Below are 27,624 nucleotides of genomic sequence, written 5' to 3'. Positions count from 1 at the left end.
CCTGGGGCTCGGCCCCTTCCCTCCTTTCCCCCCCGGGGCCTGCTAGGCCTCTGCCTGCGCTCCCCGCCCCGGCCGGGCAGGGCAGGGCAGGGGGAAGCGGCGCCTCCGGCGTGCGGAGCGAGCGCGGCGGGCGGGCAGCCCGGCAGCCCTCCTCCCCCTCCTCCTCCTCGTCTTCCCTCCTCCTCCTCCTCCTCCTCCTCCTCCTCCCCTCCCACCGCCCGCTCTCTCCTCTCTTCTTCCTCCCCTTCCCCGGGCAGACGGCGCTGCTGGGGCGCAGCCGCGGGGCTCTCGCCTAGCGCCCCCCCCCCCCCCCCAGCCTCGCCCCGCAGCCCCCAGCCCTTCCCCGGCCCCGGCCGCCCCCAGCCCCGCGGCTGCCGCCGGCCCGGCCGTGCCCTGCCCTGCCCGGGGCGATGGTGCCGGCGCCGGGCTTGGTCTGAGCGCCGCCTCCCGCCCCGCCCGGGGCCAGCCGCCCGCCGCCCAGGCGAGTTGCGAGCCCGTCCCGAAACGCCGCCAGCCCTCGTCTCGGGCAGGAGGCGAGCCGAGAAGGAGGAGGAGGAGGAGGAGGAGGAGGACGGGGAGGAAGCGAGCGGATAATGTCAACCCCGAGCAGATTCAAAAAGGACAAAGAGATCATAGCGGAGTATGAGAGCCAAGTGAAAGGTAAGCGCGGGGCGGCGGCTCCCCGGGGCTGCGGGCCCGGCTCGGCGCCTCCTGCCCCAACTCGGAGCGCGGCCGCCCCCTGCCCCTGCCCCTCGCCCCCCGGCAGTGGCAGCCGTGCCCCTGCCCTGCCCTGCCCTGCCCTGCCCTGCCCGCCGCCACAGGGACCGTGGCCCCCGCCCAGCCCTGGGCTCGCTGCTGCCGCCGCGCCGGGCTGGTGGCTGGCGGAGCCCGGGGTGGGTGCGAGCCTGAAATGCAGCCCCCAGGGAGCCGTGCCACACCTCAGCTCCGGTTATTAAAAAAAAAATAAAGGCGGGGGTGGGTGTGCGCTTCATGCACCTAGGGGGGACCCTCCCTGCGGCCGCCCTGCAGGGTCCCCAGGCAGCCCGGGGGGTTCGGCAGCCCCTGCCCCGGGGGGGGGGGGGGGGGGCCGGGGACCTCCGCTGCTCTGAAATCTGCTGACTTTCCGTAATTCACAGGCATTTCTCCTCTTATCTTGACAGCTTGATCTTGCGGGATCGAGTGATGCTTGTGGTTTTGTTGTTGCACTTAAAAGGAAGGAGGTAGTTTTTTGGGGTTTCTTCTTCCTAAGCTCAACTTTTCTTTTTTTTTTTTTTTTTCCTGTGAAAAATACCTGTCACTGATGAAAGGCGTTGTGGGGCCGGGGTGGGATGTGGGTTTAAAACAAACCAGAAACCTGTCAGACGGATGGGCAGCAGGGACTGAGGGCTCGTGTCGGAGCTGGCAGGCCGAGGTTCGGTGCCCGCCTGAGCCGGGCAGAGCTCGCAGGCTGCCGCTGGGTTCGGAGCCGTCACGCCGCCGGAGCATCGCCGCTTCTGCCTCTCTTAATCGCCGAGCAGGAGAAACGTCCATAATCTTAATCCCTTTGCAGGGTGTGCAGTCTGTCCTTTGCCGACTTCTGACACGACTGTCACAGGCTCGGTGCCGATTAATTATAGCGAGTGGCTGTATAAGCCATTCTTTTCTTGTGAATAAATAAATAAATAAATGTGTCCTTCAGCTACATGTATTGGCTCATTTCCTCAACAACAAAGATTTAGGTAGCGAGCATCCCTGATAACCAGCCTCTCCTTTGGTGTCATGGTCCCCCAGCATAATTTGCAGGGGGAACTGGTGTTTGTATCCATAGCTGAGCAGGATTCTGACTTGCTTTGCTCCTTTGTGGGGGGCTGTGTCGTGCACGGTCTGGTCCTGACGGCCTCGCTTGAATTGTCGATGAGCAGCTGTTGGGGAAAGTATGCTGGGCGAGAAATTGTAGCCAGGGCTGCTTTTTCTTCAACCCGTATCACTGCAATTGTATCTCAGGTGACAAGAACTCTTTGTATTAAGGCGTAGTTCTGCTCCATGCTAGCTCAGTGATAGCGTATCCAAGTTGTGATAACCATTGTGTGATACCTTCAAAATCCTTTTGATACTGGGCAGTCAAAGGCTAAGGAACCAGTCCTAATTAGCCAGCAAGGTAACTTTAAGGGGCTATAAATGCAGGAGCCCAGGTCCCTACATACTGCCTGATGTTTCATGCGCTTGGATAGAAGAAAGGGTGTGGCCAAAATGCTTTTTCTGCCTGGATTTCTGGGGTTGCAGCCGCTACCGGATTGCTTGCTGCTGACACATTTAGTGTCAGTGAAGGATGGGGGTGACCAGGCAGCAAACTGTCCCTGTGAGGTCCTTGGGACCAGCTCCTGCACCGTGCCGGGTTGTAGCACCGTGTCTATCCCATACCTTGTTGTCAGGTGGCATTGAGCTCGGCATGCAGCGTTATTTTGGAGCCATCCCCCCGACATGTGTGCTTGTAAATCCTGTTGGGAGATGTCTGAATATCCATACTGAAGGAAAAGGGGCCTCTGATGTATATGGCTAGCGGAGTATGCATATGGTGCCATTTTTGGAAATGAGGATTTAAGAGTGTCATTCTTCACATAGCTTTTCTGCTCTTAACTCCTCAAATAGGAAGCAGTGACAGATGTTAATTGTTCTGCCTAGTCCCTGGATGGCTTAAGCTGACCTCTACTCCATGGACTGCTTGGATACTCCTCTAGTAATGCCAGCATGTTGGCTGTTGCTGTAGCAGGGGTCATCCAGGAACAGCAAGAGCCTGCAGATGTTACCTGTTTGTCAAGCTGAAGTGGGCATGGTACTTCTGACTTGTGGGCAGAACATCTTACTGCACATCATTTTTCTGTAATATCCATCTTCTTAAGGCTAATTTCTGTCAAGAACTACCCCAACTGGAGAAATAAGGGAATTGTGTTCACTTCCTCCAACATCATATAGAAGGCAGAAGGGTGTTCCTTAAGGATGCCTTAATACTCAAGTTAGATCTGTCTAGATGGATGTCTGTAGCCATTGTTTTGGAGGTTGTAAGGATATTATAACAACACGAGTACCTTAATTTGTAAAGACATAAAGGTGGGTGGGAAGTACTGCTTGGCTCTGTAACTCTTACTAGTTGGAAGTGAGCTATCTCGATGCGCTTCTGTTCCAGTATGACCTCGTTGCTTCGTAATCAACGAGCACCTGCTTCTCAGTAGTGTTTCACTTTTTAATTCAAAAGCTTTAGGAGAGGCATCAAGAGATTGTTTATTGAAGAACATTTTGACAGTTCAGAGGAACGATTTTAATTATTTTTAAAATGACTCGGGCAATGTGCAGGCTATATTGGATTACCGAGTAAGATAGCTTCGGGTAATATCTCTGATCATCCACGCTGTCAATTGCATGTGGATTTTTTTGAGGAAAGCAATAATTTTACAGGGCCTCTGAAGTCATTAGAGGTGGATTTCCTTCCAACCCTGTAGCTGAGTGGCGGAAGGGAGTGGTGGTGCGACTAGAGCTAGAGAGGGGAACGTCCTGTTCAAATGAGCAACGGAGGGGTGGCATAGTTGGGAGTTGAGCATTACCCTTCTTGTATGTGATCCTACTTAGATTTACACAAAGCACACCTTGGTTCAAAGCTATCCGTTCACCCAGTTGACCATAGTCGCCTATTATTATCACACCTTTTGTATTCTGTGGACCGGCCTGATACGGCTGAGGACTGGGGATGCTGCTCTGTAGCTTTCAGATGATCCAAATGTTAAACTGACATACCTGGCAGACTTCTGAAGACTTGTAGCTGGCCTTCAGCGCACAGGAGAAATGTGCTTTTCCTAGGTAAGCACTGTGCTCACTGGTTATCTGTGCCTGTCTGTTCGGTGAGGCCCTCGGTATCTTTTGAACTGCTGAGGACCTTTGGAGTTTATCTTTTGTGCTTCCTACCCAACTGAATCTTCAACTGAAAAGGAATAAGAGAAGACCTACTGAGATGTTTCCTTTATCCAACCTTCACTTTTCAGTTGAAAGTGACTGAGTAGGAATATGTTGCTTTTAAAATGCAAATCCAAAAGCAACTTTGTGAAGGGAAACGCTTCTATAGGATTGATACTTATGTGGACATCTTCTGAATGAAATACTCCTATTTTCTACCAGAATCAATTTGTTAGAACTCTGTATTATATAGAATAATTCACTTTTATGGAAAATAAAAATTCTAGTTTGTGAAACTGAATTTCAACTTGCTCCATATTAAAACAATCTAGAACCGAAACAGGAACAGAAAAGTCTTGGAGGAAGGGCTGCATTATAAAATAGAAATTGGGTTGAGGTTTTGGTAAAGGTACCTAATGACTAATTGGAAAAAAAAAAAAACAACTTTGTGATGAAAAATTTGGAATTGAGAATGCCTTGGATGATGTCAGAATTCTCATGTTGTATTTCAGAAAATTAATGAAAATTTGAAAATTCTGGCCAATTTCCAAAGTTCAAGCTTATCTAGTGTAGATTTTTTTTCTGATCAAAATACTGTTACAGTTACTGAACAATAACTGTTGTCTTGTTCAGAAAGGATATTGCTTTCTGTGTTGCTTTTGAATTTGAGTTAAATGTTAGAGAGAGGCTATGGGAGGGCAGTTCCTTACCTTTTTTTTTTTTTTTTTTTTTCTTTCCTTTCTACTTTCTTTCTGCTCTCTGATCCTTCTCTTCAGAGTACAAATCTTCAGTTGTCTGGGTAAATATCAATGAGTTTGTAGATGGTTTTGCAGCTGGTAGGAGTATCTGTAGGTTTAAGTAGTTCAGTCATAAACTGAGCATTCTGTATTTTATTTCATTTTTTATTTTTTTTCAGTGGTAGACAGACACCACAGCCTACTTCCCAAAGGTTGTGATTGAAGAACTTCAGAGGTTTGGGCCTCTTAGTCTTTCTAGTAATTAAGGAAAAAATACTTTTTGTGGTACCTGTTTTGAAAATACAGCCAACAGTCAGGAAATAGATTTTTATTTTTATTTTTTTCCTGGTTTAACCACAGAGTGTAGCTGGTGTCTCCAATTCCTGCAGTGAAACTATTTATTATTTTGCTTGAATTTAAAGGTGGATGAAGTGCTGTAGCACACATGAAAGGGCAAGCAAAGAATGGATTGTCTGACCAGTATTTCTGGCAATATGGCAATCATAATGCATACTTAATATTTAAGTTTTGTCTATTCCTGAACTTTTTTTTTCCATTACTCTCTAAGAAAGGTTTAATGTATCTCCGCATCTATAGCAGTTTAGATGCTTTTACGGTTACTTCTTTGGGGCTTTTCCCTTTTACAATTATACTTTCTGTGCAGTTTTAGTGTTGCAGAATAAGGTTCTAAATCATGGTAAGGTTCATTTAATTTCCTGCCATTATCTTTTATTGGTCACTTTTTTATGAACTGAAGTACTGGTTGCTAATAAAATTAAACTTATAGCTTTGAAATGGCTGTGGTGAGACACAATGGGATCTGAATTTCATCTCGTTTTCTGCCTCAAACTTTGCTTGGGCTAGCTTCTGCCTTCTGTGCAGCCGGGTTTCCCTGCCGGTCAGTGGTGATGGATGGTAGCGTTGGAAGGAAGCGGGTCAGAGCTGCTGAGGCTGGATAAGAAGTCTCCCGCTGACCATTACACAGCCGATTAGAAATCACTGACTGTGCTGTGATGGTGCTCAGCGTGTCTGAGCTCTGCTTTGGACAGGGCTGGATGTGGGGGACACCACGAATGGAGCCGGGCAGGTGTCAAAGCAAGCTCGTGCTTCTCTGATGGTACTTCTGCCCTTCGTCTTTTTTTCAAGCTGCTGCTACGTGTGGTGGATACACTATCCAACATCTAACCTCTCTGGTCTCCGTAGGGGAAATCAGTGCTACCTTAACTTGTATTAATCCCTATTAGAGTCTAATCTACTCTTACTGCTTGGCTTTTGTGGAGCAAAATTGGCTTTGGATCTGGGGGGGGGCTTGCTTTCATTCATGAGTGATTAATATAAATGCGTACTGGGGCTCCTTGCACCCCGTGTGCTGCCCCCTCTGCTTTCTGGAGGTTTTATTCTCACAGCAGTGTTTCCTCCATGGCCAGCTTCTCCCACCATGCCACCTATCGAGCTGACCTTCAGGGACCCTTCTCTGCTTCGCTGCAAGCTGTCCGGGCTGACCACCTATGGCCCAGGCCGGGCCTCCTGGCCCCACTGCTGGTCAGTCCCTGAGCACCCCTTCCTCCTGGGGTTCCTCTGTGCCTTTTACCACCCCACTTCTCATCTCTCTGAGGGCGAGAGGTGCTGGGGCTGTGTATGTGTGTGGAGGAGGAGAAAGGTCAGGCCTGGTGGTGGTTGGCGGCTGCGTGGCTGTCAGGCCTGGGTGGCGCTTGGTGGTGCCATGGCTGGCACGGCTGCTTGTGTGCCACCAGTGGGATGAGGCAGGCAAGCCTTGGGTTTTTGGGGTGAAGCAGCGAGGGCAATGCTGAGAGCGTGTGGCTGTGTTCTGGGCAACAGGCAGAGCTGTCTGCGCAGGAAGCCTGCTCGCTGCACGGCTTTTATGCTACCGAGACTATGTCTGGCACCAGAACCAAAGGAGTTGGTTATCGCCGCTCTTTTTCCTTTGTTTCCAAGATTTAAACAACCGTAGGCTGTCCTGGCAGTTGGTGTGATGGCTTGGTCCTGCGGGAGTGCTCCGAGGCAAACAATGCACTTTGATCTGTTGTAACGGGAGCGGTGATCCTGAGGCAGAGCTTCCTCAGGAATCTGCTGTGTGCTGCTGCCCGTGGCGTTATCTCCTGGTGGACACGCAGGCATGTCACCAGTTGGTTATGGCCACCCGATGGCTACACGTGGTGTGTCACATCATACCTGTGCTCTGCCCGGTAATTCATTATGTCCAGGGCAAAATGCTTGTACCCCAGAGCCATTCTCCATGAGCTGGTGTTTAATAACTGGAGAAGGAAAATTTCTTCTGTAGTCCCTTCCCTCTCCACTGCGCATGTGACTATCTCTCAAGCATACACCTGTATCAGTTTCAAGGTGCAGTGTTCAGTCTTGCATCATACAACCAGCTGGAAACCTGGATCTCACCTTAGGAGAAGAATGAGGTGATTGATAAATACTGGGATTGCAGTGGATTCTCTTTGTGGAAAACACAATGTGACTGTTTCGCAAATAACCCCAAGCACACCTCATTCTCTGTTTCCAAGAACACGTTTGCATATGGGCATGGCCACGGCTTGGTTTTGTTCCCTTTTGTCAATGAGTACAGACATTGTCATGAACAGTTCATCTTCCATAGAAGAAAAAGCCACTTGTTTTAGTTCATGGTCAGTGTAACCAAATCATCCCAGCTCTAGGTGCACGTCAATGATACAGGTGTTGCAGGTAGGAACAGTGCCCTTTGTAGCCTTTCACTTAAAACGTTTGGGCAAGAGGACCCAGCCTCCTGCCCCACAAAGAAATCTCTAGGAAATAAGCACCAGCAAGGCTGCTGAGTGCTCTCAGAAGGTGCAGTGCAGAAAGCGTATGCTTTATGACTCGACTCTGCAATAGTGTGTCTGTGAGATGAGCTCGGGATGACCTGTGTCACTAACACCTGACTGTCCAGCACAGGACAGCACAGCTGACCTGATCTTAATGAGGTCCCCATGAAGGTGTGTGGGTACTTGGATCTGCATTTACCTTGATTGTGGTGTTTGGGGTTGGGTGGGGCTGAAGATTGCTTTTAAGTTTGAGAGGCGAGAGGGGAAGAATGCTATTTGTGGCTATTATTCTTCCAGGAAAAGTTTCAGTAGAACTTGCTTAGAAGTATGATCAGTTAAAATATCCCTTTAAACTTTGATATGTTGTCTATTATTGACTGATAAAACCTCTTTGAATTCCCCTTGGAACCTCCTGAGACTTCTTATTACAGGTGTAAAGCGCTGACAAGCAGGCAAGAGAGCTGTACTAGCTTATTAACCAAAACATTCTCAAAATATACTAGAGTGGTTTTTTTAAGATTGTGAAATAGAAGTGAAGTTACAGAAATTATACAAAAATACTACACGTACAGCGTATTATTTCTTGTTAACCATATTGGAAATAAGCAAATTCAGCTAATTTAGCGGATTGTGGCTTCCAGGAAGTCATGATTGCAACCCTGCACCTAATGAGCTGCTCTGGGAACCAGAAATGACTCCTGCACATTCATGTAAATGGACTGTCCAGACCACTTAACTGACTCAGTGCTTACTCATCTGAATTACTCCACGTGTAGGAACTACCAGCCGGTGCTGTGTTGGCTCAGGAGTCTTCAGGATGCAGCTTTGACTCGTTTCTTCCAAGAAGCCACAAGTGAAGTAGTGCATACTTCTTGCTTTGCTCTGTCCTTGCGTTGAACTAAATAAGGAGATGTGCTGATCCCCTTTCACTTTCCAGCGTACATGCTTTCGTATGGTAAAAGGCATCAGTCGCTGCTGTGCTAGCCAATTCCAAAGTATCTGCTTCCTGAAAATCAGAGGAGTCTGCTCGTGTTTAGAGTACAGCAGAAGTCTAATAAGATTCAGTGATAGCTCTTGTATGGCTCTGTTCTTTCAACAACCTGTCTTCTTTCAAGCCTTGCTGCTCTCAGCTTTTCCCCTCTGCCTCTTTTTAAGTGAAGAGAGGATAAACAATCTTAAGTGTTAGGTCAGAGACAAGATTAAAAAAAAATGCATTCATTCAGTACCACAACGAGCAGGCATCTGAACTGAAACTTTCTAACTCAGCAATTAAATTACTGTTTGGGAGGTAGTAAGAACAATGAAAATATTACAATTCAATTACATTGTGCTTTTTTTTTTTTTAATTATAGAACAGGAAGACCTAACTTCTTTTTTTTTTTTTCTTTTCTGCTTCCAACCACCTTTAGACTACCATTGTTAACTTTTATGTATTTATTTATTTAAAAAAAAAAAAAAAGGAAGGTGACTTTTGTCCAGGAAATAATCTGTCAGGAAAGATTGTATGATAGAATTGCCTGTGGTAACAGCAGACTGGTCCTGGTGATCGTGTGGATCTATAATTCTACACACAGTCCTTTCCTTAAGGTTTTATATTCCTAGTAGTTTGGGGTGCTGAGTTAGAGAGCTCTGTAGCGCATCCATCCATGGGTGCCCTTGCTTGCCAGATGCACTTCAATGCAAGCCTCTGTACCAAAACAGCCTGAGGCCAAGCTGAAGGGCTGATAGTTACTCTTATTCCTTTGACAGTGTTTATGGAGGCATTTGGAATGAATACTAAAAAGAAAAAGGTTTTTACCCTTACTATCCTTACAGGATATTTGACGCATCAAGGTTGTTGTAAGTGTTAGTGGTTAGGTGGCACAGCGTGCTTTTCCTCTTGCAAGTCCCTAATTTGCTGGTTAGTAGAAATGAAAGCACATAAACTCTTGGCCATAGGTGCCTTGTGTATGTGGCAAGTTGGTGTCTCTGCATGTCTGGCATAAATAATATCAGATCCATGAAGAACCAGCTGTGTAATGGAAAGCTACCTTGTTCTGTGTTGCAAGCAGACAGAGATATGTTTAAGAAGTTGATTTTTTTTTTCTAACCTATGCTGGCGTTGCTGCCCAGTAGACTACTTGAGGTTAAGAACCAGCGTAATAGGATTGTTTGCATTATGCACCTTCTTAAGGCTGCCTTCATGCCTTGGTGCCCTCCGAATTTCCCAGCAGCAGTGCATACAACTTGTGAGACACATCACGTCGTGACAGAAAGCCGAAGGGAAGCATCAGTCTCCCCCAGAACTGCAGCGAAGCATGGAGCAGGAGCAGATCCTCTGTGCCAGGACGATGGGGAGCACAGTGCGGGCGGTGGGTCCCTCCTGCTGGGGGAGGCCCCTTGGCTGCCACCGATGTCACACGAGCCCTGCCTCGGTTCTTCCCCCGCTGCGAGCGGCCCCGCGCGTCCCTGGCTGAGCTCATCGGATTACAGGCATCTCAGCTGTAATCCTTTAATTGCCAGCCACTTCTGGTGCCATGATGTTGTGGCTATGGGTCAAGCCCTGTGCTGCCTAAGCAGTACTCCTGTCGCTGCCTTGAGCTTTACCTGGAGGAGGGTGTGATACGCTACCCCACATATACGTGACTGTATGGCTTTGTTGAGAAACGAGCAGCCAGGAGCACCTTGAACTGCCCTGTTCCTTGGACCTGACTGAATTTGCTGAGCGGTTTCTTGACTGAAGTCTAGATGGTCAGCTGTCTGTCAACAGACAGCTGCTAAAAACAGAGGTTATAAATCATAGACACACAGAATGGTTTGGGATGGAGAGGACCTTAAAGCCCACCCAGCTCCAACCCCCTGCCATGGCAGGGACACCTCCCACCAGCCCAGGTTGCCCAAAGCCCCATCCAGCCTGGCCTTGAGCACCTCCAGGGATGGGGCATCCACAGCTGCTCTGGGCAGCCTGTGCCAGGGTTTCACCACCTTCAAAGATTTTCCTCCTTATATCTAATCTAAATCTCCCATCTTCTAGTTTAAAGGCACTACTCCTGCCCTATCACTACAATCCCTGACAAAGTCTTTCTCTATCTTTCATTTAAGCCCTCTTGAAATATTGTAAGGCTGCAATAAGGTCTCCCTGGAACTAATAAACTGTGAATGTGAAGTAAAATGTTACTTTTTTAGGTTTCTCTTGAGCCTGAGAGGCTAGGGGGTGAGAGTTGAGGGGTTCATTATTTTTGTATCATTTCTGCTTTGAGATTTGCTGCTTCTGGTGGCTTCTGCCAAGGCTTTAATGCATTATCATAACCATTCTGAATGAAGGCACCTCAGGGAGGCACAATACCTGCTTCTGTGGAGATGTCTCTGGTACTACAAGTAAAGAAAAGTATGAAAAAGTTAATGGCTGAATTGTGGTCAATGAAAAAGTCTGTATTTGAGCAGAGCTCCTGAACCTCTACCTGCGAACTTAGCAGAGCACAGGGAATTGAATACTGAATTGTGTGTGGCTCTGGCTGGCTGTACCCAGGCACAGACAAGTGAAGCATGTTTTCCACTTTTATATGTAAAAAAATATATAGTAAGATTTATTTATTTATTTATTTTAACACAGCTCAGCTCTGCGCTGGCTCTGTTTCGCTTCCTGGTGGCTGCAGGATGGCCTCCGTGGAGTGAGGGAGGTCTTGGCTCAGGCCTGGACAAGCAGACTTCCAGGCTACCACAGCAGTTTTCGCACTCTTCCATATGGGCTCCAAGAGGCTTAGGGTGAAAAATGCCCCGTGGGATTAAATCTCTGTGTTTGCTGTTTCAGATGCCATGTTTAGTTCTCCTTTTAGCTGCTGTCTCACTTCAAAGGTGTCCGTGGGTATGTTTATGTGACTGCACATACTGGCCTACATGTTTACTCTGCACACTGTTAGCAGGAGCTATAATTTAAAGCACAGCATCTCGCTAGCAGAGCTCCCCTTATTTATAGATCAGAAGCTGCTTTGCCTTCAGCTGGCAGAGGGAAGAGATAATGCTGGCCCCATCCACGCTGATGTAATCTGAGTGGCCACTAGGGAAGACCTGAAATGTTCAAGTTTCTTTTGATGAACCAGGTAGAGATACATGTGATGCTGTGGTGTTAGGAGTCTGATCAGTGCAGCCTTCCTAGAGATCAGAGCGTTTACACGAGGAGTCTGCTCTCACATCTTGCTGCCCTGATCTTACCCAAAACCGAGCTTTGAATCCCAGATCTCCCATCTTGCAAGTGATTGCTCTGAGAATGAGGTAATGGAATATGTGGGGACAAGTCTCCCCCTGTTTTCTTGTCTGTTGAAGCTGTTCTGCCTTTCCCCAGACTTAATGAATATTTAATTATTTACAGAGTGAATATGAATCCATTGCCTGGTGGTTAGAGCAGTCACCGAAGAGATACAGGTTTCACTGTGTATTCCAGCAAGTGTGTATTCCTGCTCTTCTGCTTTTCTAAACAAATGGAAAAGGTGGAGAGGGAGGGAGGGCTGTAAGACTGGCGTATTTGTGTCACCACTCTAAAGCGAGAATACTGATTTTATCAGTCTGGAGGGGGGAAGTATTCAGAGGATGCCTTATTCATTCATTACATGCGGTCACTTAGTATGCAAAAACACCCTGACCCTTTCCTTTGTATTGATTTTTAATTTTAATGCCCTGCTAGAGTTAAGGCAATTTTTGGAAGATTGCCTCGGTGAAAAAAAATGTTTGCTCAGAGTTATCTGAAAGGTTTGTAAACGAATGTGTGTTTGCACGAACCTTTGCTCTGATTATTCTTTCTGAAGCACTCAACTCGTACAGCGTATTCAGACATCTGCCACATGGTGATTCTGCTTTCCTGTTGCCCAAGTTGCCAATTCACAACCAGCTTTCACAGCAGTCACCACAATTCTGGAAATATTCCTGATTTATTTCATATCTGCAGAGTGTTTTTGCTTTTTTGAGGATGGAAGAATTATCTTAACTAATGTTTAAGGAGGAAAGAAGGGGAATGGGTTTGCAGATGTTACTGAGACAAATCTGCAGTTGTTAATCAAAAAAAACCCACAATGTGTTGAGGTTTAGGGGCGAGCTGGTGCAGCTGGAAGAAGAAAAAACCTGAAGAACTCTTTATTGGTTATGACAGCTGATCAGGTTATGTCTGTTGCAGAGCTGTTCCGCAGGACAGCAGGCAGCACCTCAGGCAGACAGGGTGCTTACAGATGTTGGGCTTTACCCAGGTGTATTAACGTGCCTGCTCTTCCCTTGTACTGCTCCAAGTCAGGGTGTTTGAACAGCTGTGTGCAAAGTACTGCCGCTAAGAATCAGGCAGGAAGATGGAAATGTCCAAATTCTCTCCTACTTGATTTAAAACGGGGATTTAAGAAGACCATTTGGGTATGTTTCTGAATTTGTACACTGGAGTATTTAGTGTTTGAAAGAACAGTTTGTGTCTTGTTCTCTTCTGCACTCCACCAAGCTGCCAGGTAATTTATCTAGCTATTCATTTGATTACCTTTTTTTAATTGCAATGGAATGATGAATTAAATGAATAACTAATGCGTTACAAATGCTGTAAGCAAGGAGATGGAATGTGTGTGAAGGCTTACTAGAAAGTTCAGTGCCCTAACTTCATGTGTAATGTGCTATTTTCTGAGTTTTAACATCAGACTTGCAGCACACGTGCGTTTCACGTTGTGTGGCTTTCTTCATTGCTTGTGTTAGGGCATTTGAAAGTGAATTTAACTCCAGATACTGGGTTTTTTTTTTTAGATGCCATCTCTGAAATCATATTTTTTTCACAGTTTATAAGATATCAGTAGTATGTGAGACCATGGGATTTACTATGATAGTTACTTCCATTTGGGGAACTTCTGCCTTGCTTCTATGCCTATTTGCAAAATGCTTTGAAAGAGAGATTTTTAAGTTACGACTCACACCTTACGTAGGGCAGCAGGGATTCAGGTCCCTTATTGGGATCATAAGGGTCATTATTCATACAGTGTGTTTATAACATTGGAATTACCCTTTAAATCTCATCTCAGGTGTCTGCAATTTTGGGAAGAAACCTTCTGTAATTCTTGTGCAAGCAGATACATTCTTGTGGAGGAAAAAAAAAAAAAAAATATATATATATATATATATATATATTATATGGAGCCTCTCTTTCTCCAAGGCTGGGACAAAACTACACTCTAACTTTGGCAAGTGCATTTAATGTGAAGGGAAGAGAGGTCTTTGTTTCAGGGGACTGAATGCACCGATGAGTTGCTAGGTCTGCAGGAGTTTAGGAGGTTTTCCTTTGCAAGTCTTATTTTTCTGGTAATGGTTAAGATTTTTGTCACCATCTGGTAACTGGTCAGGTCCTGTTTACCGTAGCCTTGTGGTTTCCCAGCTGGTGGCGTGGGCATCACGGAAGCTTTCCCCACACCGATGGGGTGTAGGCTGAGCTGGTGTGTGCTGCTCAAACTCCTCCGTGGGGTATAGACGGGTCATTTCTCTCCAACGAGCCTTGGCTGCAGGAAAGCTTGAGACCTACTGCTGTAAAATTTCAGTCAGTTAAAGCATGAGGCTTTGTACGGCATTCAGTGCTGTGAATAGTTGCTAACAAATGCAGGGCTGGAGGGATGAATGAAGCAGTGCTGCTTCTCTAAGCAGCATAGTAGCTGCCGTGTGTGTCCTGTTATGCTCAGCCTTGTTTACTTTATACACATGAATTTGTTGACCTCACCAGGGCTCTTAACCTTCCTAGGGCTACTAATCTCCATAAACGTCTGCAGGATTGGGCTTAATTTTGGCATGGAAATATGCAAATGGAATGAATCAAAGCGTGAGTCATCACTGCAGGCAGTCAAACGTCCTGACCTCGTCCTGCAGCCTCGTGTCAGGCTGAAGCTTGCTCGGGAGCTGGTGGGACCCGACCCACGATTTGGGAATCCTGGTTTTGTAAATCTAACAGAGAACGTACTGAAACATACAGAGGCATAACAGGAGATACTGAAGCAAAGCAAGAACTGTCACCTGATTCAGATGCAACTCTCAAGATAAAATTAATTTAGATTACTGCTGGGATTATGCACACACTACAGCATGTCTCAATAGTGTTCAAGATGCCTTTTGAAAACTGTAATGGAGGTGTTTGAAATTCACTGAATGTTGTTCTTTTTGAGCATCTAGCTCAACTAAAGTATGGTACAATAAACAAACTCACTCTTAAAACTTATTGCAGGCAGTGGATTGGGGAGCTAAGCGATGCGAATCTCGCTTTCCTGCCTGTGCTATAGAATGCAAAAGCACAAACACAGTAAGCACAAGGTTCTTTTTGATACTGTAATCTTTTAAACCTTTGAAATGTTGGTGTGCTTGAAAGGACTTCTAAATCCATCGGATAGCCTGCACTGTCTCATATTGTGTTCAAAATCATAGCAGATAAAGGAAGAGTGATCAGAAAGCTTAATGCAGTCAGAGCGTCACGACCTGTTATGTAAAGCAGCATTTGGCAGGGCCTTCCCAGCTGCTGTAAATGAATGTTAACAGCATTTTATCGGCTGCTTTCTCTGCCTTTATTACATAATCTGAATATTTATGACCCTATTAATATGTTTAGCTGTGAAATTGCAATATTGATGGAATGAACATAGCATGGAAGAGTGAATGAGCAGAATATTTGCATCGGGAACAAAAGTTGGGTAAATATTAAAAAGCTTGGTGCTTGTATTTGAAAGAAGTTTGCTGAATTACTGTGCAGATGTGGCATGCCGTTTCCCTAAACATTTTCACTTTGGTGATGGGATAGCGTTGATAAATATTGTGCGTGTCTGCGTAAAACAGAGATCACTAACCAGGAAGTGGAGATTTGTGTTTGTTGATTTCAAATGCAACTCCCTGAATCCGTAATCATGATATTTTGGAGCCTTGAGCAACCTGTGGACCGTAGGCCAGACCCCGTTCGTCAGAATCACCTTTATCTGGAGAACTGCTCCAGGTAAGATTTTGGAGCAGGACGTGGGCCAGTTACTATCACGATTTGATTTTGTGTATTTGGTGATGCAGATCATCCTTTCTGCCTTGTGCCCCACTTTGTCTTGGCTCTAAAACGACTTCTTTTGCCATGACGAGGTAGTGTTGTCGTGTGACCTCAAATGCACGCCACATCATTAGGGCACACGTGCACCGTGTTATACGGCTGGATTCTGCGTGCACGTGCTGTCCCGTTACTGACTGCACACCTGGCCTTTACGTGATCGTACTTGGAATATGTGGGGAAGTAATATGCTTCATCAAGAGGTGCACAAGGAGCTGCAAGGTGTTTCCCCTGGGAGCCTCTTAGATTGTAGTATCCCCCAGACAGAGCCAAATCCCACTATTTCAACAGACAGCTGCATATTTCTGACAATGTTCAGAGGCCTGACACTGCTGTGCTCAGTGGCTCACACATACAGCATTTACAAATGCCACTGGTCTCACGCTTCCTTACCATTCTGCAAGATAACTAGCTCAGTTGGCTGCCGGCTCAGGTGAGCAGCTTGTCTGCGGAAAGCTGAGCTGGAGAAGGAACTTCTGGTTTTATTTTTAATGGGCTGGGGTTGCTGGTCACTTTTATTTTGCATGCGAATCTGAAGCCTGTCAGAAAGCTGCTGTCCTATGTGTCTTGTCCTCTTGCCACTGAGTACCAGCGGTAAGTTTCTGAGGCATACAGCTGTCGTGGAAGTCCCGCTTGTTTGCAGCAGTCTCGTAGGTGGTAGCACCAGCTCTGCGGTGTGTTTTTACACTATGCCTATATCTGAGTAGCTCCATCTCTTACAGTCTCTAGTTTCACCCTCTCCACAACCTCCTGAGCTGGTACAGGAAGCAGCTGCACACACATGTAAATGTTCAAAATGTTAGAAGGGTAAAGGTAAGTGGGTATAGAGCGTGGAGTGTTAGATTTGAGACCCATAAGGGAGGGCTCTGTGGAGACCTTGTAGTGGCCTTCCAGTACCCAAAGGGGGCCTGCAGGAAAGCTGGGGAGGGACTCTTTATCAGGGGGTGTAGCGATAGGACAAGGGGCAAAAGCTTTAAATTAAAAGAGAGGAGATTTAAATTAGATATTCATAACAAATTCTTTACTGTGAGGGTGGTGAGGCCGTGGCACAGGCTGCCCAGAGCAGCTGCGGGTGCCCCATCCCTGGAGGTGTTCAAGGCCAGGCTGGATGGGGCTTTGGGCAACCTGGGCTGGTGGGAGGTGTCCCTGCCATGGCAGGGGGTTGGAGCTGGGTGGGCTTTGAGGCCCCTTCCAACACTAACCATTCCATGGTTCAGGAAGAAAGTTTAGATTAACGCATTTTTTAACAGTATTTTGTCCCCGAGCCAGTTGTATCTACTGTAGGGCTCCAAATAGATCCTCTTCCCGTGAGGGAAATTGAGATTTAAATATGGATTGTTCTTCTGGGCAATAGTGTTGAGCAGTCAAGTAAGGCTCTTAATAGAACAAAGAAACGTGTAATTAGGATAGGAGTTCCAGTTGCATTCTTCTTTGCTTCGTGCAAGAGAAACTTGCATTAACTCAGATAAATAAAAGAATGGATGGGGTGGAGGAAGTTTGGAAAAAGCACATCTGTTTACAAAGTTAAGTGCTGAGTTTACTATAAACCAGTCATTTTTAGTTTGGGAACTCTTAAAATAAGATTCCCCTTCTCCACGTCCCTGAGTATCTAAGTCAAGATATTTAAAGGAAATTACCGTTCCGTGGTTTGGTCTGGGGCTTTACTCGCTTTAATTTTTCATACAGTAAATACCTATATGGCAATGTAAAATTAATAGCAGTCTGCTTTTGCTGTTTTGTTTGCATTGTTTTTTGTTTCGTTTTGTTTTGGTTTTGGTCTGTGCATGCTTTGAAATTACATTCCTCTTTTACTCATCTTTGTACTGAGTTTGTGTGAGCTAAATACAATGTCTTTTCTTTAAACATGAACAATGACAAACCTTTTCTGGTATTTTCTGAGGGTATATGTTGTTGCACTGCGTTGCAGAGGTTTTGAAGATCTTTTGCTCAGCCTCAGCAAATTTTAAAACTGGTACCCTTAAGGAATAATATTTAGTAGGTTTAAAGTTTTCTTAACTTATATCTGAAATGACCTTTGGCAAAAATACCAACTGCAGTCTCCTCTTCCCATCAGACATTGGTAAGAGGAAGCCTCGCAGATGTGAAATAGTTTTTATTTTGCACATGCTTATCTAATGTTTACTGGCTTAATGTATGCAATTAGACATGGAATAATCTCCTTCTTAAGTTAGTTTTTTTTAAAGAAACACCTTAAAGAGAGTCGTGATAAAGCTTTGGCCATCTGTCTTATGCCTGTCCTATGCAGTTCAGATGCCAAATCCAACAATGACAAAAGGCAGCTGTTTTTTTAAGTCATTGGTTCTGCCTCTTGTTTGGGTAGAAAAGCTCTCCGACATGGCTTGAGATGCTCCATTTCCCTAACTACCCCTCTCTTCGGGTGCTTTGCAGCCTCCTGCTTGTTTCTTCCGATCAAGAGAGTGCTTTCCAGAGCAAAATCTATAATGTCTCTTTAAAAGGACCTAATCAAAACTCGCTAAACTGAGGGGAAGGCTGCCATTGACTTCAAAGGACTTGTAGTTGGGTTTCTGGAAAGGAAAGGCATAGCCCTTTCTATTCAGTAACAGATACGATCTTCATCACTTAAAACTTTCTTTTACAAGTATTAACATTCCAGATCTATTGGGTGAATGGTAAACTCCATTTTCAGTGCAGAACACAGTGCATCTTACTTGCGGAGGTGCAAAAGGTGTATCACAATAGCACTGTACTGCAAGCTTGTTTAAATCTCCTGCTATCTTGCATCCCCTCTGCTGCATCCCATGCAGGTAATTAATTTGCAGGATAAAGCTATTGTCCACACTCCCCTTGGAACAACCTCAGCTGGCACGTGGGAGCCTTTACATGAAGGAGAGGCAGAAACAGGTCTTTGCATTTATAGAATGTGCTTCTGAATGACTCCTCCTTGACCATGACTGGTCCTTGTTTGTCACAGGAATCAGTAAGGTAAACCTCACGTAAAGGAGATACTACTAACTCAAGAGTGAAAAATTAAAAGGTCTTTTTTCTTTTTTTTTTTTTTCCCTAAATATGAGTGAATGCCCACTGCCTCTTGTCCTTTCCCTGTCTTCTTTACACTTCCTTTCCTTGTCTTCCTGGCACGGTCTGGCAGACTGTTGGCCTTTTTTTGCCGTACGATCACATTGCAGGCTCGCAGTCAGCTTGGTGTTTGCCAGGACCCTTAAGACTTGTTTTTATTTTTTTTATAAGCAGTTATCCAGCTAGTTGTCCCCCAGTGTGTACTGATGCCTGGGATTATTCCTTCCCAGTTTTGTATTTCCCTTTTTGTACTTCATTAGGTTCCTGTTTGTCCGTTTCTACAGACTGTTGAAATCCTCCCAAATGGCAGCACAACCACATGGTGGAATTGCTCTTTGCAATTTTGTCTCATCTGCAGACTTGCTGAGTGTGAATTCTGCTAATTGTCCAGGCTATTAATGAAGATGTTGAACAGTACTGGGCACAATATCACTCCCTGGGGTACACCACTAGTGACTGGCCTCCAGATGGACTTCATATTAGTAATCACAAGCTTTTGAGATTGATAGTTCAACCAGTTTTCAGGCCACCTCACGTTCATCTAGCCTCTACTTTTATTCCATGGGGATAGTGTAGAGGCACTGAAAGCATTACTGAAGTCAAGTTAACATCCACTGTTCTTCTCTCATCTGCCAAGTCAGTCATCTCATTTTAGAAGACTATCAAGTTGGTCAGGCCTGGTTTTTCTTTTATAAATGTATACTGACTACTCACAATCCCCTTCTTGTCCTTAGTATGTTTAGAAGTAATTCTCAGAATTATTTGCTCCTTAACCTTCCCCAGGATCAAGGTGAAATTGGCTGAGCTGTAGTTCCCTGGATAATTTTCCTTTTTCTCTTTGAAGATAGGAATCACATTTGCATTTTTTTTCCTCAGGAAATTCTCACACTAGCTATGACCTTTCAGAGATAATCAGGAATCTCCTTGTGATCACATTGGCCAGCTCATGCACTCGTGAATGCATCCCATCAGGACCAGTGGACTTACATAAATCCAGTTTGCTTGAATGTTTTCTAGCCTGGTCCTCTCATACAAGGGTGAGTCTTACTTATGACTTTCCCAGTAGTCTCTAGAAGCTGAGGTTGCTGAAGGCCAGTCTTACCAGTAAAGACTAAGGAGAGGATGATACTGAATACCTCAGCATTGTCTCTGTTCTTCATCACCATGTTCCCTGCTCCACTCATCAGTGGTCTATTTGTCTTGTTCTGTCCTCGTAGGATCTTGAACTCCGCCATCTCATGGTCATGGCAGCTGGGACTGTCCCAGCCGTCACATCCCTGGCTTAGTTCTTCCTTATTCACAAGGTTCCAAGACTGTCTCACCTCACTGCCTCCTTAATCACCCGTGTCAGAAAATTATCATCAATGTGCTCGAGAGAATTCCTGAATTGCTTTTGCCATGCTGTGTTGCCTTTCCAGTAGATACCAGGATGGATATCCTATGAAGTACCCCACGAAGACTAGAGCAGGTAAACCTGAAGAAGGCCTCATCTTCTACTTCTTTATCAGGCAGTCTGTGGCAGACACCAACCACAAGGTTGCCTGTGTTGGTTTGCCCACTAATACTCACTCGTAAGGTCCCAGCATGGCTCAGCATCTGTCCCAATGCATTCCACTGTTTGCTCATATACGAGGCATCTCCCTCTCCTTGCTATCCTACCTGTCCTTCACAAGGTGTATTTCACTTACCCATTGTGGTACTCTGCTTGTGTGAGCCATCCTACTGCAGCTCTGTGATGCTGATGAGATTATCACTCCACAACTACATCAGACCTCTAACTCCTACTCCTTGTTGCCCGTGCTGCATATGTTACTGTACAGGCACTTCACAGAGGCCTCACAGTCGTGCTGATTTCACAGAATATGTGTGAGGCCTTCCCCCATGATACTGTTCTGTAGGTGCTCTCTTATTTCTGTGCTTATGCTTGAGGTAGACCCCCTTCAATCCTGTTTAGTTGATTACAAGGTCTCATCCATATCACATCAGCTGCTTTGCTTGTCGTCCTGGTCTGCTAATTCCTCATTAGATTATGGGTTGTCCCTCTCCCTTGTTGTTACAGATTGAAAGCTCTCCTCACCAGGTTGGCCAGAGATGCTTTTGCCCCAAAATGCTCCTGCCACCAGTTTAAATGAGATTGGGATATGGGAATTCTTCTTATGTAATGATGGCATTATGTGCTTAATGAAGTGAAAATACATTGCATGAGCACATTCAAGGACTCTGCTGAGCTGGAAAATTCTTCTAACTTAGTTACGAAAATTTTCCTAGCCATCTCATGTAAGTTTCTTATTCCTCTGTCCCCCTCTCCTTTGGACAAGAGATGGAGGGAAAAAATGGGGCCTCATTTTGCTTAAATATATGCTTGGAATATATAGTTCGGAAGGCATCTCTGGACTTCATCTGGTCCAACCCCACCCCTGCTCAAGCATGGCCACCTAGATCAGGTTGCCCAGGATCATGTCCAGATGGCTTTAGAATATCTCTGAGGAGGGAGACTCTACAACCTGTCTGGGCAACCTGTTCCATTGCTCAGTCATCCACACAGTAAAGTGTTTTCAAGAAATAACTTTTTATTCTTTAGTTTTGAAATGAAATGCAAATTTGTTTCCATGACCCAAAACAGCTAAAGATTGCCCGAGTCTTTTAACTGCTGTCTTAAAGCTTGCCTTCAGCCTGGGAAATGTTTCTGTGCAAAATGGTACCACTTACTATTCCTGCTGGAGAACGAGGAAGACCCAGGAAGCCTTCCTGATGTCCTTTTGCATTCATTTAAGGAAGAGAAAAGAGAAAGACCTTGAACCCCTTCATTCAAGGTCTGTCAACTTTTCATTGCTCACTCATCCAAACACACAAGGAGATACAGAGAAAGGGGGTGGCCTACAAATTCAGGGGAACTTAAGAACCGATTGCTGTTATGTCTTGATGTCTCTCTGATGCTCTTCTGGAGATATTCTGTCAGACAAGGGCAGCCCTAACACAAGCTAGCTGTGCTGCTGTTGGATAGTCCCTGAAACTGCTCTGCATCTTTCCAGAGAGACCTGAGAAGAATTAATGTAAAACTCCCTGTAACTGCTCTTCAACTCATCTGTGTGGATTAGGAGATTCTGTCTGTTTGTTTTTCCCTGGCTCTCCAATTTAAAATCAATTTGTCACGTTGATCCAAATAGGACAGAGTATGTGGTGCAGATGTACCATCAGAGAACATGTGCTTTGTGATGGATTTATAGAGCTAATTAACTAAATATAATGCAACTTAGATTACATAATTAAAGCAGACAAGTAAGTACTAGTACATAGCTATTGAAATCTGGACCTGATACTAAAGATTTTGTGAATTAATCTCTTTGGTTAATTGGTGATATTCCTCGGTCAACTTTTGAAACTGATCTTCCACTGAATAATTCTGGAATAAGTTTTACAGGGTAGATTTAGGACAAGAGTGTCCCTAGGTCAGTCACATACACTGACTATTGTCTTCGCAAGAATTTTCTCTGGGAACAAAAACAACAAAATAATAATAAAAAATAAAAATCCGTGCATCTTCCATCTTAATTGAACCCTAGAAATTCATGCCTACAAGCCAAATGAAAATGGAAACTGTATACAACTTGTCAGCAAATTGCAAGCTATCAGTCACAGCCACAGATGAAAGCTAGCACGACCTACATCTGTCGTGCTGTTACAATGGTGCTGGCATTACAGTTCCATTGTTTAGATTTAGGGTCAAGCCTGCCGAGACCTCTTTTTATTCAGCGCTGAATGTATCCATTTTCATTAAGTTTTTCAAAGCGGCATGAAAGACTCAGCAGGGCAAGACGTGGTGATGTTGAACCTAAGTTAGTCCTGCAGCTATCAAACTGTCTGGTGGTCACAGATGGTCACTGCAATTGTCCACACCAGTCTACCACCGGAGCTGCTATTGAAAGGGCACAAAACTGCTGGTACAAAGGGGCGCCTTTTCTCCCGCCAGTAAATGAGCCTACTGTTGCTCGGAGCTGGCATTGTTGAAGGTTTTGTGCAGGAGAAGAATGGCTGTCGACAAACCAGTTTCCATGCTGAAAAATGCTACTCTTATTCCTAAACTTAGCGATCTTGCCTTGGGTGAATAACAGTGTCTGACTAATACCAGAGTGGCATTTTGTAAACTATTTTCATTGATTATGTGGATGACGGCTGTACTGGGAGGTCTAATGCTGACAGCAGTAAATGCAAGCTTGTTAACGTGCTAAACAAGGCATGCTTCTGTTCTGTAATTCCATTAGAGGAAAATCTCTTTGACTGTACACTGTTAAAAGCATCAGGGGCATTATTTGCTCAGTTTCTAAGTTTAATTCTCAAATGTTAAGGTGTCCTTACGCGGGTTGACAGAGTTCAGCCAAGTTGTCTCGCTGAGTTCTGTGACTTGGTTATCAGGTACCCCATGCCTTCCTCTGCATGCTATAAAAATACAGGGTTTTAGAGCTGGTGAGTAAATCTTCCAAATCCTTCTTCTTGGCAATGTGAATGTGCGTTTTGTTTCGTCTTTAAACAGAATGGCTTCTTCAAAGTATTAACTACGGTTCTCCTCCCTTTTTGGGGTGGTGAGGTGAAAGCCTCCATACAAATGGCCTGCGTGTTTGTTGGCAGCCTGGTGAAGGTTCTGCTAAGATTAACATAGTTCTTGCTTGAAAGAACAATGAAGAGCAATAAAGCTGATTTCTGTTGTATAGGATCCTTTGTGGCCTGTGACAGATCAGTTTACCACTGGCAAGGGAACCCTTAAAATTCAAGTGACCACGGTGAAGAAATGGATGCTTGTTCCTGGGCAGGAAATACCAGGCCTCAATGGAGACTTGCTGAATGATTCACCCCACAACATTTAGAATTTGTGCTTTAATATTAGGATGTGAGGGTGGTGTGTGTGTGTTGTTTTTTGGGTGTTTTTTTTTGGTCCTCCGTATCCAACTGAAAGCTGTCCGTTGCTTGGCCTCATGCTCCAGTGGGATTTTTCTGCCCCCCTCGCTCCCTTGGGGCCCTCCATGACTTCTGAGTGGCCTATTGCACCACAAACTTTTGCTCTCTGAGTACAAAAATGTTTGTTTGTCCATTTTGTCCCTTCATCTGGCCCCAGAGCCTGTTGCTACATGAAGTGTCTCAGCCAGGCAGGTTTAAGTTAAAAAGAGGATACCTCTACATGCGAGAGGTAATGGGCCTGGCCATGTACTTTGGCTTGCAATCACTAGAATTAAATATTTCTATGCCAAAGATGGAAGTGAAAAGGAGGGATGATTTTCCCATAGGATGAAAATCATTTGCAGAGGGATGGGTCCGACTGTTCCAAAAAAAAAAAAAAAATCAACTTTCTTCTGCCTGCATTATTCAGTTAACGGGGGAATCTAAAGAATGAGACTCCTTGCCAGAAAAGAGATGAATATTGATGATCTCCATGATGCTGAAAGAACCCAAAGGAATTTGACACTGACCTAAAGCCGGGTCACTCGAGCAACTAGTCATTCTTAATGACTCCAGTCAATGTCCCCTTGCTTCAGCAGTCATGCTTTCTGCTGCCTTGCTTGGGCTGTGCTCTAGTGAGTTTTATTTTTTCCCTTCCTGTCTTACAGTGTACTGCATGCAAATAATCCCTCGACAAACGTAATGTAAATCATTAAAATTTGTCAGTAGCGACTTCCTGGTAGCTGCGTCCTGTTTGGGCAGTGGGGGCAGTTTCTAGACTGGTAGTTTCCTTTCTCACAGCTAGCCTGCATTTATCATGATGTCAGTGCAGCTTATGCTGCATATGACTCAGGCAGAAGCTTTTTCCTCTTGTTTCTAACGTAACAGGTGCTGGTAGACTAAGCAATGGATGTACTTGAGCCAAGCAATACAGACTTCACAATTCAAAGCCTTGCACAGAAGTCATCGGCCTCAGCGGGCTGTGGACTGCAGAGCTCTCTGGGTGTGAGAAGAGAATGGCCTTGGGTTTTCCATAGTCACCGATGGAACTGAAGTACCACCTCAGCCCCCTTTTCAGCTGCAGTTTAACCTCACAGATGGAAAGGAATCAAGGTCTGTCTCTGTCAAATGCATTAGAGTGAGAGGGAGGATCCTATGGACGTGTCCATGAGTGTAACCAACACAAGTACTTGTTGAGCCTCATTTTAATATGCTGTTTTGTGGCTGGCTTTGCACATCTCAAATTTCTAAGGTTAAGTAAAATCTAAAGGAAATCATCCTGGAGTACAGTATGCTGTGTTGAGGGAGTAGCTCCTGATACATTTACATCTGTAGGACACATAGACCAGTTTGACCATACAGACCTTTTTGTTGTCTAGTTTCAGATACGGCTACAGCTGGATTTAACAACAAATTCAAAAACACTGTTAAAAGATCTGAGGGGTTGTGTGTGTTTATGTGTTGTTGTTTTCCTCTTTTTTAGCATTATATTACTATTAAAGGAAAACTATCTGAATAGTTATCCCACAGGAAATAAGGCATTAAATTAAAAGTGCTGGCTTTGTAAATTATATTGAGGTTCAAGGTAACATCAACCTCCTGAAAAAAAATAGGCTGGCTGAAGCTTTGGAGGCCTGAAGAGCAGCCTTCCTTCTTTGTAAGGAAGGACATCAGCTGGAAAGTTGAAGACTACTCTGCACATTAGGGCAAAGCCAATTTGTTGTTATTCGTACTGCAGAATGAACCTCATCTGCTTTGCCCTGGTGTCATAGGAATGATTACCCACTTAGATGTCCGAAGTGATTCTGTGTGCACTTCCTTACTATTTTAGTGCTTTAAAATGTTACTCATTTATCCTTTGCAACTCCTAGTTTAGAATATGCTTTCAAAATTGAGTTTGCAATTTGATATACAGCAGACTTCATGGTAACTTTTTTTTTACTTTTTTTTTTGTAGCTTGTAAAATGGCTTCTGAATGTTTACCAAACCCAGAACAGTACAGTATTTTTATTCCTTTTCTCTCTATATCTGGGAAGATCATGGAATAGATCCTCCTTGAAGTAGTGTTAAGGCACATGCAAGGCAAGGAACTGGTCTGAGACAGACAGCATGCTTGTGAGGCCCCACCTGGAGTACTGTATCCAGGTTTGGGGCTCCCAGCATAAGAAGGTTGAGGATCATTAGGGCAGGTCCTGAGGAGGGCCATGAAGATGCTCAGAGGACTGGAGCACCTCTCCTATGAAGAAAGACTGAGAGAGCTGGGGATATTCAGCCTGAAGAAGAGAAGGCTTCAGTGAGTCTTCATTGTACCTTTTCAGTACTTAAAAGAAGCTTATAAAAAAGATGGAGAGCAACTTTTTACATAGGCAAATAGTGATAGGACAAGGCAGAATGGTTTTAAAGTAAAAGGGAGGAAATTTAGATAAGATGTTAGGAGGAAATTCTTTACTGTGAGGGTGGTGAGGCCCTGGCACAGGCTGCCCAGAGCAGCTGTGGGTGCCCCATCCCTGGAGGTGCTCAAGGCCAGGCTGGATGGGGCTTTGGGCAACCTGGGCTGGTGGGAGGTGTCCCTGCCCATGGCAGGGGGTTGGAGCTGGGTGGGCTTTGAGGTCCCTTCCAACCCAAGCCTTTCTATGACTGAGTTAAAACATATATCAGTCTTCCTTTATGCTGATTATTGCCATCATAATTACCTTCAAGACACCTTTTTCCAGTGACCTTTCTTACATTATTTCTTTTCTTTGGAAGAAAAGGGAGAGATTTTACCCAGGGTAATTGTGTTTGCCCAGACTGTTTCTATACTATCTAAGAGCCTGAGAGATGCTTTGGCATTCCAGCTTGGCAGGGGAAACAAGATCCTCGAATTCATCAGCCTGGGGCTGTCACTAGAAGAGAGCTTTCAGTGTCTGAGGACTCCTGGGAGTTTTGAACAACCACTAAGAAAGTCCACAGCCAGAAAAGCAGGAAGACAAAACTGTTGACAATAAGCTTTAATTTGTAATAAATATATGTCTATATATGTGTGTGTGTATATATAGAGAGAGACATACATATCTATATTATCTCATATATATATCTATATGTATCTCTTCTGGAAAATGTTTGTATAGTTGTTCAACTCAAATGGGATTGAAATGCAGTGCAGTCGGGGTGCTGCCTGTTGCTGTATGTCTCAACCTCCAATTTATTTTAACGCCTGGGACCATTTTTCATTGCTCTGTGATGCTTCCCTTTTTTTGTGTTCATTCAGTGTGCATCCTGTGTCTCAAAGATAGCTGTTGCTATCTTCTTGCCTGAGGAATGCTGGCAGAGCCTCACCTCAGAGCTCTTCCACCTAAATTCTTCATCAAATAGTCTGCTCTGTGAGACCAAGCGTGCTGCCTCTGCGTCTCTCCCTGCCAAGAACAGTGAATGGATTTGTTTGTCTTTCTGCAGGGGCTGAGCCTTGCCCGCTGTCTGTCTGGTGGCAGTGCAGGGGGCATGTTATGCATTTAAGTTTTAAAGGTCTGCCTGTGTTTTGGGGGTGTTTGGTGTGTGTTACCAGTTAGATAGATCTGACTGACAAACTGCTTCTGCTTTTAAGCTCATTTCCCTCCATCCCTTGACTTCCTTTCAGAAATAGGGAAAAAGTAAATACAAGTATTTCAGGTACTGCAGTTATTATCAAGGCAAACCTTTTAAAGCATTCTCCAGAGGGAAATTAGCAATACCTTATTCATCAGAGTACTTGACAATATTCTCACCGGGTTGGATTGTTGTCATTTGGTTGCTTTGCACACTGGTACAAAGAATGCAGAAAATTGGTTGCGTGATTTCTAAGCAACTGTTTTGTATCAGGACGAACTGGAATTTGTTTTCAGTCTTTAAGCATATGATTCCTTCATAAGTTGCTTATTAAGTTCAAGACTATTTACAGCCAGAACTTTGAGGAGCGGCAAAGAGCAAGAGACTTCCAATAATACCTCGAAAGGGGTGTGTTGCAGCAGGGGCTAGAATCGGGCCTCATACTTCCTGAATTGGTAGCCAAACCTCTGTGCTTGTAACTTTGTCTTTCATCACCCTGTCTCAAGAAAGACCTAATTTCTTTCTCCACCTTGCTGTGTGG

At 44.9% G+C, this 27,624-nt stretch overlaps 1 protein-coding gene across 3 annotated transcripts in view; it reads left to right on the top strand.

The window, feature by feature from the left end:
• The first annotated feature begins 227 nt into the window (after positions 1-227).
• SRGAP1 (SLIT-ROBO Rho GTPase activating protein 1) overlaps positions 228-27,624 on the top strand; it is a 149,446-nt gene continuing 122,049 nt past the window's right edge. Inside the window, exon 1 of one of the 3 annotated variants that reach the window (XR_011091955.1) lies at positions 228-660. Coding sequence is in view for 2 of the 3 variants with exons in the window: in XM_068669320.1 (XP_068525421.1) it covers positions 594-660 (67 nt within the window). In the remaining variant the exon portion in view is untranslated. The remainder of the gene's footprint in view (positions 661-27,624) is intronic. The other 2 variants (XM_068669320.1, XM_068669321.1) reach the window with 2 other exon arrangements.

This window comes from Anas acuta, chromosome 1 (assembly GCF_963932015.1).
Source record: "Anas acuta chromosome 1, bAnaAcu1.1, whole genome shotgun sequence".
NCBI lineage: Eukaryota > Metazoa > Chordata > Aves > Anseriformes > Anatidae > Anas > Anas acuta.
Note: the sequence above shows the minus strand (reverse complement) of the source record. Positions and strands in the feature narration are given on the sequence as shown.